Source organism: Ovis aries, chromosome 1 (assembly GCF_016772045.2).
Source record: "Ovis aries strain OAR_USU_Benz2616 breed Rambouillet chromosome 1, ARS-UI_Ramb_v3.0, whole genome shotgun sequence".
In the NCBI taxonomy this organism is placed as follows: domain Eukaryota; kingdom Metazoa; phylum Chordata; class Mammalia; order Artiodactyla; family Bovidae; genus Ovis; species Ovis aries.
This window is the reverse complement of record NC_056054.1, coordinates 165,922,210-165,939,478: the sequence shown is the minus strand read 5'-3', so window position 1 is coordinate 165,939,478 and position 17,269 is coordinate 165,922,210. Positions and strand designations below refer to the sequence as shown.

Here is a 17,269-nt window from a genome sequence, read left to right as displayed (position 1 = left end):
GGGTCCAGCTATCCGCTAGACTGCCTCTTTTCCTTCCTATTCAGGTTAACCGTCACGGACTCCAGCGGTGCTCCTTATCTCTTCTGTCACAGCACAGACTGGCCTTTCTGAATAATATGTACTAAATTAGCTTTGACTTTGTCTGAGAGCCTCTAGATTCATAAAATATGCCAGCTGGAAAATGACTCATCCAATTTAATTCCCTAACTTCAGAGAGTTATGGTGACTGTTAAAACCCTACAGGCTGGTAAATGGTAAAGCCAGAATGGGAAAGGACTTCGGACTCTCCACTGGGGGCTACGTAGTCTACCGATGAGGGAGCGGCACTGACTGTTTACCCATGTATTCCCTAAAAGGCTTCTCCTTGTTTTATCCCTTCAGTTATTTCAGCAGAGGGGATGGCATGGTGGCCATACAAAGCCATGTGATGCTTTTTTTTCCCCCCTGTGGATAACATCCTAACTCTCCTTTCCTAGATTTTCACGGCTTTTTTGCCATGTGCCCTTCTGTAACCATGGATCAGCCCTTTTTTCTCCTCTAAAAGAGTGCACCACAGGATGACTTCCGGCTTGCTTTTTCCAGGGGAGAACACAGGTGCTACAGAAAGAGATGTCTCACGAAAAGGAATTTTGGGGTCACACAGCTTCTTCTTCATAACATAAAGGTGGGGTACAGTTGAATAACAAAAACAAATATCTAAGATGTTTGAACCAAGGTCCATGTATTCATTTATTTCTCAAGGTAGCATGAAGATAAAACAATTGAAATTCCATCTATAATGAGTTACAAATGATAGTAAGCTCAGGAACCTTGAGCATATATATCTATAAGGCAAATAAAACAAATATGTTTCAGAATGTGGGCATCACACTTTAGCTAACCTGAGGAAAGCCACTCCAAGCCCCCAACACCATGACACCAAGAATCATTCTCAACCAATCGTTTTCCAAACAAAAGGTGAAAAGGCAAAACTGTGGCTAATAATAATAGAAGAAAAATTTCATCCAGAAAGACTGGAGGCCCATCAAAGTCACATCTCTTCTTCTGATTCTTGTTCTCGTTCAGCATTTTTCAGGAGCCCAACTTCTGAGGGGCAGAACCTCGTCAATCGAGATTTAACCAACCTGAAGACAGAATGAAAATCATCTCGTATTATGCTGTTTAAAATTAAACCTCCAAATTATCTGTATCTATAATACAACAAACTCCAAATGATCTGTGTAAATGGAAGAGGTACCCCCAAAAAGAAAATCACTTTTATTTGTCTTTGGAGCTACCTGCAAACATTTTGTGGATTAAAGCTGCATATAAGCAAACAAACACAATAAAGCTCTAATATGTAATGATTGTTTGTTATCATATTCAACATTTATAACTTTAATAATTTCTAAAACAAACAAGAGAATCTCTGGACTGAAGTAAGCCCAGACGAAAGAGCTCAGCTGTGTGTTAAAGAAGCCTTCTCTGAGAAGGAAGCACACAAAGGCATCTCCTTCCCCCACGTTGAGCCCCATGTCAAGTCTGGGCTGTACTGCAGCCCTTACTATCTATGTCTGCAGAGAGCTGCTTCTTTGCCGGCCTCAAGCTGCTCTGTTGCATGTGATGGTCCTGGATGCATTCAGAAATTGAAAGAAGTGACCTGTATTCTTCTAACTATTTGCATAGATTAAGAGAATCTGTAGGTGTGGTCGGGAAATTATCATTTTGGCATTGGAAGATATGAAACTTCTTGGTGGCAGAAACTCAGCAGGCTCTTGACTTCTCTGATGTAATAAAAACTAGGTAGAGCTTTTCCTGTGCAGGATTATTTGTGAGGCCATCTCGCTGTGACTATGTCAATAAAACATAGCTAACTTTCAGAAATGCACAATATGGAAACAAACTGATAAATAAAATCATTCTCGTTTTTGGGGAAAAAAATGTCACTAGCCTATCTGTACCTATATACTTGTTTCCTGCCTTTCTGCTCCCAGTGAAGGTCTGGCCCACCCCTCACAATATACCTAGTTTTCACTTGTGCTCTGGATCTCACTAGAGTATGAACTTCCGAAGAACAGAGACTTCATCTTATTTACTGCCTTAACTCTTGCCAGAGTCTAGAACGATGTCTGGTACAGAATGCCTCACCACATATTTAATGATTTAGTGGGCTTGTGGAACGATCTTCCCGGAGTTTACGTCACTCACCTTGTTGTTCAGTCACTCAGTCGTGTCAGATTCTTTGGGACCCCATGCACTACAGCACGCCATGCTTCCCTGTCCTTCACTATCTCCACAGTTTGCTCAGACTCAGTCCATTAAGTCGATGATGCCATCCAGCCATCTCATCCTCTGTCACCCACTTCTCCTCCTGCCCTCAATCTCTCCCAGGCTCTTGGCACCAGGTGGCCATCAGAAGTAATTCTTCAGTCACTTGCAACTCACCATTAATTCCTCCAACACACAACTGAGCAATATCAGTAACATCTATTGACTTATCAAGAGCCAAGAAAAATGACTCAAAGTCATTTGCCTTGATAATTAGTTAACCATTGACCTTGCTCCCAATGTCCTCAACTCCAATGCACTACTCTCATGAAAGACCAATACTTCTGACTAAGGGGACAACTGGGACAGTGTGTCATTTTTAAACCCACACAGTCACCTGCATATTGCAAAATCTGACTATGTGCTAAATGAAAGGAATTAATTAGTTACTTCATTCATTAGATTTATTCTTGATGACTCCTAGAAAATAAAGAACTGTCTACTTATTACCAACTAATTGTTAACACAGAATCTAAGGACTCCTCCTTTTCCCACATCTGCTCTCTGAGTTGTATCTGTTGCTGTTGTTGTTCAGTCATAAGTCATATCCAACTCTTTGCAACTCCATGGACTACAGCATGCCAGGCACCCCTGTCCTTCACTATCTCGGGGAGTTTGCTCAAACTCATATCCATTGAGTTGGTGATGCCATCCAATCATCTCATTCTCTGTCACCCCCTTCTCCTGCACTTAATCTTTCCCAGCATCAGGGTTTTTTCCAATGAGTTGGCTCTTCATATCAAGTGGCCAATGTATTGGAGGTTCAGCTTCAGCATCAGTCCTTTCAATGAATATTCAGGACTGATTTCCTTTAGGATTGACTGGTTTGATCTCCTTGCTGTCCAAGGGACTCTCAAGAGCCTTCTCCAGCACCACAGTTTGAAAGCATCAGTTCTTCGGCATTCAGCTTCCTTTATGGACCAACTCTCACATCCATGCATGACCACTGGAAAAACCATAGCTTTGACTATACAGATCTTTGTTGGCAAATAATGACTCTGCTTTTTAATATGCTGTCTGGGTTGGTCATAGCTTTTCTTCCAAGGAGCAAGCATCTTTTAATCTCATGGCTTTTAATCTCATGTCACCATCCACAGTGATTTGGGAACCCAAGAAAGTAAAATCTGCCACTTTTTCCATTTTTTCCCCCATCTATTTGCCATGAAGTGATGGGACCAGATGCCATGACCTTAGACTTTTGAATGTTAAGTTTTAAGCCAGCTTTTTGGCTCTCCTCTTTAACCTTCATCAAAAAGCTCTTCAGTTCCTCTTCACTTTCTGCCATTAGGGTGGTATCAGATTGAGGGATAGAGTAATAAAAGGAAGTGCAAATAATTGTTATTTCTTGGAATCATGCAAGTCCAGGAAATTAAGGTCAGGGTGTGTCTGGGCTTTTGCTCCCACATGTTCTTTTCAGTTAATATAAGAGCAGAGCTGAGACTCTGGGTATACTTCCAGAGTCGATCTGGAAATCAAACTTTCAAAGGCAAACTACAATCTGATATGAATTTGTTCATTTCTATTTTGTTCTTCAATATGGCTCACAAGAGTCATCTCCTTGAAGACCAACCTGAAAATGGGTAGTATTTCTCTGTCCATCCAGAGGGGCTTTTTAAATAGCTCTGTACCACAGTGGTGTCATATATGAAATACAATAAAGATTTCATAAAGATAGACCTGTCCTATGAGCTGTCATGAGGAGAATAGCAGGCATGGGACTAGATGAGGCAATCCTTAAATCATTATTCTGGAAAGCTGAAAAGCACGGCTTCATTTTTCAGAGATTTGGGAGGTAGGAGTTTCATAACCCAGTTTTGTTTCCATGGTGATCTTTGTGCTCTGTCAAATAAATTCTGATAGAATGTCCTCAAAACCCATCAGCTGTGACTGAGTTACAATCCAGTTTCACAGTCAAACCATGATGAACAGATTTTCAAAACTCTTCATGACTACAGGAACTACATATGACCTCACTGAAAGTTTGTATTTATTCTTCATGATATTCTTTAAGCTACTGCTTAATGTTATATAAAAATACACTGGAACACATGTTTTTGGCCTTATATTTCAAGAGCAATATGAGAGTGAAACTTAAAAGCATATAAAACATTATTTCCAAACAACTGAACACTATTTGAGTAGTTCTGAAACAGATCTGTTAAAATAGAAATAAGTGTCTATTGGGTGCCTATATAATTTTGACAGCATGACAAGAGCTGTGAGAGATATGAAAAAAGGTCTTTTCCTGCCGGTGAACAATCTAGGTAGCAGATAAGACTAACATGAGCTAATAGTAAATATCACAAGATAGATCGCAACTGTTAAAATGTGTGTTAGAGACTAAAGTACTGTAAAACTCATGAAGGGAGATAAGCAAAGACTAAAACAATCACAGAAGTTTTCACAGGAGAGATGAGCATTTAATTGGGATATGCCAGGTAGAGGTAACTATGTGGTCAATAAGTCAAAGGTTCTGGGTAAGGAGAGCCAATTGAAACAGTAAACATGGAGTTTCTGGTTTCCAGAAAACTAAAGGTGGATACGAGATTCATTAGTGGTCTGAAGGTTTTTGAAACAGGAAGAGACAATAGTCTTCTTTTGGCTCTGGATGGGAGCTGACATGGGGTAGAGAGATTGCTTGAATGCCGGCTTTATTCTTGGAGGCGGCACAGCCCCTAAGGAGATGAGGCCCAGAAGTCAGCCTAAAACAACAGAGGAAGAAGTCAAGTTTCACTCAATGACAGAGTGAGCCTTAACCACCAGCACATCCATATGCTTTGAGGGAACTGAATAGGACTGATAGAAATCACTCAATGAGAAGGTAGAATTTCCCAGCACCCATGGCACTTAGACCTCTGTACTACGCTGTGCTTAGTTGTTCAGTTGTGTATGACTCTTTGAGACCCCATGGACTGTAGCCCGCCAGTCTCCTCTGTCCATGGGGATTCTCCCAGCACGACTACTGGAGTAGGTTGCCATGCCCTCCTCCAGGGGATCTTCCCAACCCAGGGATCGAACCCATGTCTCTTGCACTGCAGGTGGATTATTTACCATGTTAGCCACCAAGGAAACTTAGACCTCAAGTATGGGGTAACTACAGATCAAGGTAGGCTGACCGAAAATATACCAGAGACATAATGGAAGCTAGACCAGGAAAGGACTTCCTCACCCAGAGACACAACACCAAAGCTCTTTAGCAGTGAAGCTCAAAGAAGCACAGAGCAGGAGAGATAACCCGGGTAAATGTCTAGAGAAAGGACTAGAAAGCTAGTTCAGGCAGAGTCTGAGACCCCTCTGGTCTAGAATCAGCTACTGCAATTTAGGGATTTAGAGAACATGCTAGATGTGTACTATCCAATATGGTATCACTACGCATATATGAATATTTAAATTAATTAAAATTAATGCGGCAGTAGGCACATGTCCGCCTGTAATGTAAGAGACCTGGGTTTGATCCCTGGGTTGGGAAGATCCCCTGGAGAAGGGCATGGCAACCCACTCCAGTGTTCTTGCCTGGAGATTCCCCATGGACAGAGGAGCCTCATGGGCTACAATCCATGGGGTTGCAAAGAGCTGGACAGGACTGAGCGACTAAGCACAGCACAGGCACATGTCAAGTGCTCAATAATCACACAGAGCTCATGTCTATATGATGACCATAGATATAGAACAATCTTCAATCAATGCTAAAGTCTGAAGGATTGGAGCCTGCATGATCAATAGTTGGAATCAGCCAGGCCAACTGTGGTTTGGCATTAGCTACCATGCTAATAGAAATAATAATGAACCAAACTCGCTTCTTTCATTCCTATAATCCTTCAAGCTTCAGCTTAATTCTCAATTGTGAGGAGGCCTCCTCTGTGTTCCAATAGTGCTTTATTCTTACACTATTTCCATGTATTGTACTATATTTAAACTGTCTCTCTCTCCCCGTAGGGTCTATACCTTATACACTTTTTGATACAAGAGAAGAACAAGTACAAGAGGAATAATAAAAAGAACAAGAGTGAGCGGGGGAGGTGGTTCAAGATAGCAGCCTAGGAAGGTCCTGAATTCACCTCCTCTCATGGACACAGCAAATCTACAGCTACATAAGGAACAATTCCCTAATTAAAAAAAAAAAAAAAGACCCGAAAACTAGCCAAAGAGCTCCTCTACAACACAGGACAAGATCCACAATGAGATGGGTAAAAGTGGCAGAGACATGGTCCCATCAAAGACCCCACCCCCAGTATGAAGACTCACAATCAAAGAGATCTCACAGATACAGAGCTTCTTCCTGAGGAGCAAGAATTTGTGTCCTATATCAGGCACCTGAACCCCTGGGACTTGCATTGGTGAGATGAGCCGCAAAACATCTGGCTTTGAAAGACCAACAGGGCTGATGTTGAGAAGAACCAAAGGGGTGTAAGGAACAGAGATTCCATTGTGAAAGGGCTTGCATGCAGCCTCACCCACCTGGCCATACAACATAAAACCCACAGTTTGAAAAGTGTCTAGACCATACATGAATGGAATTCATTTCCTAACCTTAGAGCATCTACTGGCAAGGAAGAAATCTGTTAGGATTCTCTCCAGGAATGGAAGCACTGGCAGGTTCCATTTTTGCTTTCTTCCCCCTCTACTTTGCTAGTGCCAGCACTAGCAGCCACCATGTTTGCACTCTTTTTCTAACTTGCTAGCGCCAGTGTTAGAAATCAAAGGAGAAATTTAAAAATACCCAGAGATAAGTGTAAATGGAAATACAACATACCAAAACCTAGACAGCAAAAGCAGTTCTAAGATGAAATTTATTTATAGCAACACAGGTCTACCTCAAGAAATAATAAAAAATTCAAATAAACAGCCTAAATTTTGCATCTAAGGGAACTAGAAGAAATGAACAAAGCAAGCACACAGTTATTATGAGGAAGGAAATAATAAAGATCAGAGCAGAAGTAAATGAAATAGAGACTAAAACAGCAATAGAAAAGATCAATGAAACAAACTGCTGGTTCTTTGAAAAGATAAAATAGACAAACTTTTAGCCTTACTCCCTAAGAAAAAAGGAGAAGGCTTAAATAAATAAAATCAGAAATATAAGAGGAGAAATTACAACTGATACCAAAAAAAAGGTACAAAGGATTAAGAAAGTATTATGAACTATTAAACACCAATAGATTGAATAACTTGGAAGTAGTGAATAAATTCCCAGGAACATACATCTTCCAAGACTGAATCATCATGAAATAAAATATCTGAATAGATCAATTACTAGGAAAAAGACTGAAACAGTAATCTCAAACAAAAAACTGTTTATGAAGAAAAGTCCAAGACCAGGTGGTTTCACTGGTAAACAGTACAGATATTTAAAAAAGATTTAAATACCTATCCTTCTCAAACTCTTTCAAAAAATGTAAGAGAAGAGAATGCTCCCAGACTCATTTCACAATGCTAACATTACCCTGATGCCAAAATCAGACAAAGATATCACACAGGAGAATAAAATTATAGGCTAATATCACTGATGAACATAGGTGCTAAAATCTTCAACAAAATATTAGCAAACTGAATTTAAGAATGCACTAAAAGGATCATGTACCCTGATCAGTGGGATTTAATCCAAGGATGCAAGGATGGTTCAACATCCACAAATCAATAATATGACACATCACATTAACAAAAAGAATAATTAAAATCATATGATTATCTCAATAGTTGCATTTATGATAAAAAAAAAAAAAACCTCTCAACAAGTGGGTATAAAGAGAACATACCTTAACCTAATAAAGGCCAAATATGACATACTCACACGTAACATCATACTCAGTGATGAAATCAGGAAGGTTTTTTCCTTAAAATCAGGACCAAGACAATGATGCTTACTCTAGCCACTTTTAGTCAAAATAGCATTGTAACTCAGAAAATTTAGGCAAGGGGAAAAAAAGCATACAAATTGAAAAGGAAGAAGTAAAACTGTTACTACTTGCAGATGACATGATACTATATATATATATATATGTATAGTATATATATATTGGAGAAGGCAATGGCACCCCACTCCAGTACTCTTGCCTGGAAGATCCCATGGATAGAGGAGCCTGGTAGGCTGTAGTCCATGGGGTCACTAAGAGTTGGACATGACTGAGCGACGACTTCCCTTTCACTTTTCACTCTCATGCATTGGAGAAGGAAATGGCAACCCACTCCAGTGTTCTTGCCTGGAGAATCCCAGGGACGGGGGAGCCTGGTGGGCTTCTGTCTATGGGGTCGCACAGAGTCGGACATGACTGAAGTGACTTAGCAGATGACTTCCCTTGTAGCTCAGTTGGTAAAGAATCTGCCTGCAATGCAGGAGACCTGAGTTCAATTCCTGGGCAGGAGGATCCCCTGGAGAAGGAAATGGCAACCCACTCCAGTATTCTTGCCTAGAGAATCCCCATGGACAGAAGAGCCTGACAGGCTACAGTCCATGGGGTCACAAGAGTTGGACACAACTTAAGAGACTAAATCACTATGTATATATATATATATATATATATATATATATAGTGTGTGTGTGTGTGTGTGTGTGTGTGTATGTAAAACCCTAAATACTCCACCAAAAAAAACCAGAACCAATAAATTCAGTAAAGTTGCAGGGTAAAAAATTAATATGCAAACTTATATTTTTATATACTAACAATGAACTATCAGAAAGAAAAGTTAAGAAAAAAATCCCATTTAAAATGGCATCAAAAAGAATTAAATATAAAATACATGCAAACAAATTTAACTAAGAAGATGAAAGATCTACACACTGAAAACTATAAGACACTGATGAAAGTAATTGAAGAAGACACAAATAAGTGGAAAGATATTCCATGCTTATGGATTGGAAGAATATCATTAAAATGTCCATATTATCCCAAACAATCTACAGATTCAATGCAATCCCTACCAAATTACTAAAGGTATTTTTCATAGAAATATAACAAACAGTCCTAAAATTTGTATGGAATCACAAAAGATCCTGAATAGCCTAAGCACTCTTGCAAAGGAGAACAAGGCTGGAGGAAGCATGCTTTCTGATTTCAGACTATGCTATGAAGCTGTAAAATCAAAACAGTATCATATTGGCATAAAAAGATCGATGGCACAGAATAGATAGCCTAAAAATAAACCCACACATAATATGGGCAGTCAATTTACAACAAAGAAGGCACAAATACAAAGTAGGGAAAGGCCAGTCTCTTCAAAAATAGTGCTGGGAAAACTGGATAGCCACATGCAAAAGAATAAAACTGGACCACTGTCTTACATCATATGCAAAAATTAGCTCAACTGAGATATTTATATGTTTATATTTATAATATTTTATCCTTATATGTATGTAATAGAATATTACTCAGCCATAGAAAAGAATGGACTGTACCTTAAGGGTATTATGCTAAGTGAAATAAGGCATCAAGGAAGAAAATACCATATGATTTTAGTTATCTGTGAGATCTGAAAAACAAACAAAACACATATACAGAATGGTTGCCAGAATGTGGAGAGGTGGGCATAAATAGATGCAGGGTATCAGGAGGCACAAACTTCCCAGTTATAAAATAAATAAGTCTTATAGTTTTCAAAGTATCGGTCTTTTGTCTCCTTAAGTAGGTTTATTCCTAAGTATTTTATTATTCTTAATGAGATGGTAAATGGGTTTGTTTCTTGAATGTCTCTTTCTGGTCTTTCATTGTTAGAGTATAGAAACGCATAGATTTATGTGCACTAATTTTCTGACCTGCAACTTGACCAAATTCACTGATGAGCTCCAGTGGTTTTCTTTGGATTTTCTACGTATAGCATCTTTAGGACTTTCTGTGTATAGCATCATGTCATCTGCAAACAATGACAGTTTCACGTCTTCTTTTTCCAATTTGGATTCTGTTTGTTTTCCTTTTCCGATTGCCACAGCTAGGACTTCCAAAACTATGTTGAAGAGAAGGGGCAAGAGTGGACATCCTTGTCTTTTTCCTGATCTTAGAGGAGATGCCTTTACCCTTCCACCTTTGAGAATAATGTTAGCTGTAGGTGTGTCTTATATGACCTTTCAGGTATGTACTCAAATGATGTTGAGGTATGTACCCAAATCCCAAAGAAAGTGAAAGTGAAGTTACTCAGTCGTGTCCAACTCTTTGCGACCTGTGGACTGTAGTCCACCAAGTTCCTCCATCCATGGGATTCTCCAGGCAAGAATACTGGAGTGGGTTCCCATTTCCTTTTCCCAAAGAAAGGCAATGCCAAAGAATGCTCAAACTACCACACAATTGCACTCATCTCACATGCTAGCAAAGTAATGCTCAAAATTCTCCAAGCCAGGCTTCAGCAATATGTGAACCATGAACTTCCAGATGTTCAAGCTGGTTTTAGAAAAGGCAGAGGAAACAGAGATCAAATTGCCAACATCCACTGGATCATCGAGAAAGCAAAAGAGTGCCAGAAAAACATCTATTTCTGCTTTATTGATTATGCCAAAGCCTTTGACTGTGTGGAACACAATAAACTGTGGAAAATTCTGAAAGAGATGGGAATACCAGACCACTTGGTCTGCCTCTTGAGAAACGTATATGCAGCAACAGAACTGGACATGGGACATAGGACAACAGACTGGTTCCAAATAGGAAAAGAAGTACGTCAAGGCTGTATATTGTCACCCTACTTATTTAACTTCTATACAGAGTACATCATGAGAAATGCTGGGCTGGAAGAAGCACAAGCTGGAATCAAGATTGCCGGGAAAAATATCAATAACCTCAGATATGCAGATGATACCACCCTTATGGAAGAAAGTGAACAGGAACTAAAGACCCTCTTGATGAAAGTGAAAGAGGACAGTGAAAACGGTGACCTAAAGCTCAACATTCAAAAAACTAAGAGCATGGCATCTGGTCCCATCACTTCATGGCAAATAGATGGGGAAACAGTGGAAACAGTGTCAGATTTTATCTTGGGGGAGTCCAAAATCACTGCAGATGGTGATTGCAGCCATGAAATTAAAAGACGCTTACTCCTTGGAAGGAAAGTTATGACCAACCTAGACAGCATAATAAAAAGCAGAGACATTATTTTGCCAACAAAGGTCCATCTAGTCAAGGCTATGGTTTTTCCAGTGGTCATGTATGGATGTGAGAGTTGGACTTTGAAGAAAGCTGAGCGCCAAAGAATTGATGCTTTTGACCTGTGGTGTTGGAGAAGACTCTTGAGAGTCCCTTGGACTGCAAGGAGATCCAACCAGTCCATCCTAAGGGAGATCAGTCCTGGGTGTTCATTGGAAGGACTGACACTAAAGCTGAAACTCCAATACTTTGGCCACCTCATGCAAAGAGCTGATTCATTAGAAAAGACCCTGATGCTGGGAGGGATTGGGGGCAGGAAGATAAGGGGACAACAGAGGATGAGATGGCTGGATGGCATCACCGACTCGACAGACACGAGTTTGAGTAAACTCCAGGAGTTGGTGATGGACAGGGAGGCCTGGCGTGCTGCGATTCATGGGGTTGCAAAGAGTCAGACATGACTGAGCGACTGAACTGAACTGAACTGATGTACCCAAATTATTTTGAGGTATGTACTCTCTGTGTCCACTTTCTGAAGAGTTTTTAAAATCATAAATAGGTGTTGAATTCTGTCAAAAGATTTTTCTGCCTCTTGAAATGATCATGTCACCTCACACCAGTCAGAATGGCCATCATCAAAAAACTCCACAAACAATAAATGCCGGAGAGGGTGTTAGAAGGGAACCCTCTCACACTGTCAGTGGGAATGTGAACTGGTGCAGCCACTGTGGAGAACAGTACAAAGGTTCCTTAAGAAGCTAAAAATAGAGCTACCATATGATTCTACAATCCCACTCCTGGGCATCAGTTCAGTTCAGTTCAGTCGCTCAGTCGTGTCCGACTCTTTGCAACCCCGTGAATCACAGCACACCAGGCCTCCTTGTCCATCACCAACTCCCAGAGTTCACTCAGACTCACGTCCATCAAGTCAGTGATGCCATCCAGCCATCTCATCCTCTGACGTCCCCTTCTCCTCCTGCCCCCAATCCCTCCCAGCATCAGAGTCTTTTTCAATGAGTCAACTCTTCTCATGAGGTGGCCAAAGTAATGGAGTTTCAGCTTTAGCATCATTCTTTCCAAAGAAATCCCAGGGCTGATCTCCTTCAGAATGGACTGGTTGGATCTCCTTGCAGTCCAAGGGACTCTCAAGAGTCTTCTCCAACACCACAGTTCAAAAGCATCAATTCTTTGGTGCTCTCCTGGGCATATACCCAGAGAAAAACATGGTCCGAAAGGATACATGTACCTCAGTGTTCACTGCAGCACTATTTACAACAACCAAGACATTTAGGAAGCAACCTTAATGTCCATGGACAGAAGAATGGATTAAAAAATTTGTGGTACATATATATATAAAGGAATATTACACAACTATACAAAAGAATTAAATAATGCCTTGTGCAGCATCATGAATGAACCTAGAGATTGTCATACTGAGTGAAGTAAGTCAGAGAAAGCAATATCATATGATATTGCTTATACGTGGAATCTAAAAAGAAATGATACAAGTGAACTAATTTATAAAACAGACCTACAGACTTAGAGAAGGAACTTCTGGTTATGGCGGGGTGGGGGAGGAATGGGGGCTATTTAGAGAGTTTGGGGTTGACATGTACACACTATTATAGTTAAAATGGATAACCAACAAAGTCCTACTATATAGCACAGGGAACTCTGCTCAATTTCCTATAACAACCTAATGGGGAAAAGAATTTGAAAAAGAATAGATACATGTATATGTAGAACTGAATCACCTTGTTGTACACCTGAGACTAACACAACCTTGTTAACCAACTGTACTCTAATATCAAATGAAAAGCTAAAACATGAAAATAAAAGAAATAAATCACGGGAATGTTACATATAGCATGCTGACCATAATCAATAATATTGCATTGTAGATTTGAAAGTTGTTAAGAAAGTAAATCTTGAAAAGTTCTCATCACACGGGAAAAAGTGTTTGTAAATCTGCATGGTGACAAATGGTATAATGAGACTTATTGTGGTGGTCATTTTGCAATGTATATAAAAGTTGAATCATTATGTTGAACACCTGAAACTTGTATAATGTTGTGTGCCAACTGTGCTGTATTTAGTTGCTCAGTCGTGTTCAACTCTTTGGAACCCCACAGACTGTAGCCCATCAGGCTTCTCTGTCTATGGGGATTCTCCAGGGAAGAATATTGGAGTGGGTTTCCATGCCCTCCTCCAGGGGATCCTACCAATCCAGGGGTCGAACCCAGGTCTCCCACATTGCAGGCAGATTCTTTACCACCAGGGAATCCCCAAGAAATACTGGAGAGGGTAGTCTATGCCTTCTCCAGGGGATCTTCCTGACCTAGGAATTGAACCAGGGTCTCCTGCATTGAAGGAAGATTCTTTCCCAGCTGAGCTACCAGGGAAGCTGCATGTCAACTGAACTTCAATTTAAAAAGAAATCTATCACAGGAACCAGGAAAAAAAAAAAAAGAACAAGCACAAGAAAAAGAAGAATCTTCGTTGAGTTCGTATTATGTTGTAGGCAGTTGAAATACACGATTTTCATTTAGGTCTTCATCTTTTAAACAACAAAACTGATATTTAAGGTGATTAAATAATCTACCCTAAGTCATATAGCTGACAAGCAGCAGAGCTAGAATATGGGTTCTTAGCCATCTGTATATTGCCCCTCACTCATCATGAAATATTGTATCAAAGTCCTCGTAAAAACATGGATCATTTAACTGAATCTTACTGTTAGAAGTATTGCAGTAAATGTCAAATTAATCAGATACTCAAACTTAATGGGAGACATACATGTTTGTCAAGAATGACCACAAGCTTGGGAAATTCTATAACTGAGGTATGCATGGGGAAATGGAGGGGGCTCACTGCAAGTATGGGGAGGACTTTGTGGAAAAGAAAACAGCATATGCAAAGACATGGAGGCACAGAAGAGCGTGTTGAAGGGTGATGCATAGGTTAGGAGCAAAGCAGAGGCACTTTTTAGCTATTCCAACTTTAAACCAGCATTTATTCTTTTCATTGGAAATGTCTGTGCTAGGAGATAATTTTCTGCTATATTACCCTGTTTTGTGGAATGCTAAGGAGGGAAATACCTCTTTGAACTTAAATTTCAGTCCTGATGAGTCTTGATGATCATAAACCAAAAAATAGAACTTCTACGAACAAAAGCACTAACTTACCAGGTGACAAAGGCATAAATTGCTCCAACGATGATAATGGCTGTTGCATAATGCCAGCAAAAGCATATGGAGAGAAACATAACGTTGTCATGATCCACTAAATCCCATGCAGGACCTCCACTGGGAGGATAAAGGACAAACCCGATCTGTAATTTAAAACAAGAGCACACATTAAGAAGTACCAGCCATATTCCCAAAGACGGTGCAGTTCAAAATGTTTTGTGTCAAGATTAATGGTAACATAACTCCCATTATCTGAGATGCTACAGATAAGAAACTCTACCTGTTTTACTAAAATGGACAATATCTACTAGTTAATACTTTTGGAAAAATGTTAAGGATATTTATAGATCAATTTTCAAGATACGAATAGTAATCATCTCTGGATATTGGTAGACTTTCAGAGAATATGTTAGGATTCTAAGTTGCTCAGCTTCACTAAATTATTTCAAAATCAGAGTTTTGAAAAACAGGTTTTAAAATAAACAAAGCCCTTGGGTAACATTATATTCATACTGAAAGCTTGTCTCCTAAGATCAGGAAACAAGACAAGGGTTTCTTATTTTACCAATTCTACTTAACACTGTACTAGAAATTCTAGCCAGTGCAATTAGTCAAGAAAAAATTGATAAAGGGCATCCACATTATAAAGGAAGAATAAAACTATCTATATTCACAAATGACATGATCTTCAGTTCAGTTCAGTTCAGTTCAGTCACTCAGTCGTGTCCAACTCTTTGCGACCCCATGAATCGCAGCAGGCCAGGCCTCCCTGTCCATCACCAACTCCCAGAGTTCATTCAAACTCACGTCCATAGAGTCAGTGATGCCATCCAGCCATCTCATCCTCTGTCGTCCCCTTCTCCTCCTGCCCCCAATCCCTCCCAACATCAGAGTCTTTTCCAATGAGTCAACTCTTCACATGAACGGCCAAAGTACTGGAGTTTCAGCTTTAGCATCATTCCTTCCAAAGAAATCCCAAGGCTGATCTCCTTCAGAATGGACTGGTTGGATCTCCTTGCAGTCCAAGGGACTCTCAAGAGTCTTCTCCAACACCACAGTTCAAAAGCATCAATTCTTCAGTGCTCAGCTTCCATCAAAGTCCAACTCTCACATCCATACATGACCACTGGTAAAACCACAGTCTTGACTAGATGGACCTTTGCTGGCAAAGTACTGTCTCTGCTTTTCAATATGCTACCTAGGTTGGTCATAACTTTTCTTCCAAGGAAAAGTCATTCATTTCATGGCTGCAGTCACCATCTGCAGTGATTTTGGAGCCCCCAAAAATAAAAGCTGACACTGTTTCCACTGTTTCCCCATCTATTTCCCATGAAGTGATGGGACCAGATGCCATGATCTTCATTTTCTGAATGTTGAGCTTGAAGCCAACTTTTTCACTCTCCACTTTCACTTTCATCAAGAGGCTCTTTAGTTCTTCTTCACTTTCTGCCATAAGGGTGGTGTCATCTGCATATCTGAGGTTATTGATATTTCTCCCGGCAATCTTGATTCCAGCTTGTGTTTCTTCCAGCCCAGCGTTTCTCATGATGTACTCTGCATAGTAGTTAAATAAGCAGGGTGACAATATACAGTCTTGACGTACTCCTTTTCCTATTTGGAATCAGTCTGTTTTCCCATGTCCAGTTCTAACTGTTGCTTCCTGACCTGCATATTGGTTTTTCAAGAGCATACATATAATTATAAAGAAACCACACACACAAAAAAAAACTATTGGAGCTAATAAATAAATTTAGCACACTTGCAGGATACAAAATCAACACACAAAAGATGCAATGAACAATTCAGAAAAATTGTTAGGAAAACAATTCCACTAATAATAGCATTGAAAAGAATAAAATACTTGGGAATAAATTTAAGCAAGGAGGCTCAAGATTTGTACCTTGCAAACTACAAAACATTGTTGAAAGAGATCAAAGAAGATCTAAATAAATGGAGTGTAGCCAGGGGTCGCAAGAGTCAGACACAACTTAGTGAATAAACCACCATTCCACCATATATAAAAATAAACTCAAAATGAATCAAAAACCTAAATATGAGAACTGAAATCATAACTCTTAGAAGAAAACACGAGGAAAAAGCTTCATGTCCTGGGATTTGGTACTGATTTCTTAGACATGACACCAAGACACATCAAAATTTAAAACTCATGTGCATCAAAGGACAGTATCAAGAAAATGAAAAGACAACCTTTAGCATAGGAGGAAATTTTGAAAATCATATCTGATAAGGAATTGATATCTAGAATATATTAAGAATCCTTAATCTCAACAAAAAGCCAAAGGGAAAAAAAAAAAAAAAAGCCAAACAAAATTTTAATGGGCAAAGGACTTGAAGACTCATTTCCCCAAAGAAGGTGTTTAAATCCTCAATAAGCTCAAGAAAAAATTATAAACATCATTAGTTATTAGAGAAATGCAAATCAAAACCACTATGAAATACCACTTCACACCCCCTATAATGGTATTAATAATAGTAAGTAACAAGTGTCGGTAAGGATATGGAGAAATTAGAATCCTTACATGTTGCTATTGAGAATGTAAAATGATATATGTATGCATGCCCAGTCTTGTCTGACTCTTTGTGACCCCATGGACTGTAGCCCTCCAGGCTCCTCTCTCCATGGGATTTTCGAGGCAAGACTACTGGAACAGGTTGCCATTTCCTACTCTAGAGGATCTTTCCAACCCA

General features: G+C 39.7%; 1 protein-coding gene across 5 annotated transcripts in view; it reads right to left on the bottom strand.

Annotated features, from left to right (window-relative positions):
- Nucleotides 1-704: 704 nt before the first annotated feature.
- The window catches only part of LOC101110467 (transmembrane protein 45A), a 110,174-nt gene continuing 93,609 nt past the window's right edge, over nt 705-17,269 (bottom strand). For 3 of the 5 annotated variants that reach the window (XM_042229766.2, XM_012188794.5, XM_012188798.5), the window contains 2 exons: nt 14,558-14,703; nt 705-5,009 (listed from right to left, as the gene is read on the bottom strand). In XM_042229766.2, the coding sequence (XP_042085700.1) occupies nt 4,859-5,009; nt 14,558-14,703 (297 nt within the window). In that variant the 3' untranslated portion in view covers nt 705-4,858. The remainder of the gene's footprint in view (nt 5,010-14,557; nt 14,704-17,269) is intronic. The other 2 variants (XM_042229899.2, XM_004002883.6) reach the window with 1 other exon arrangement.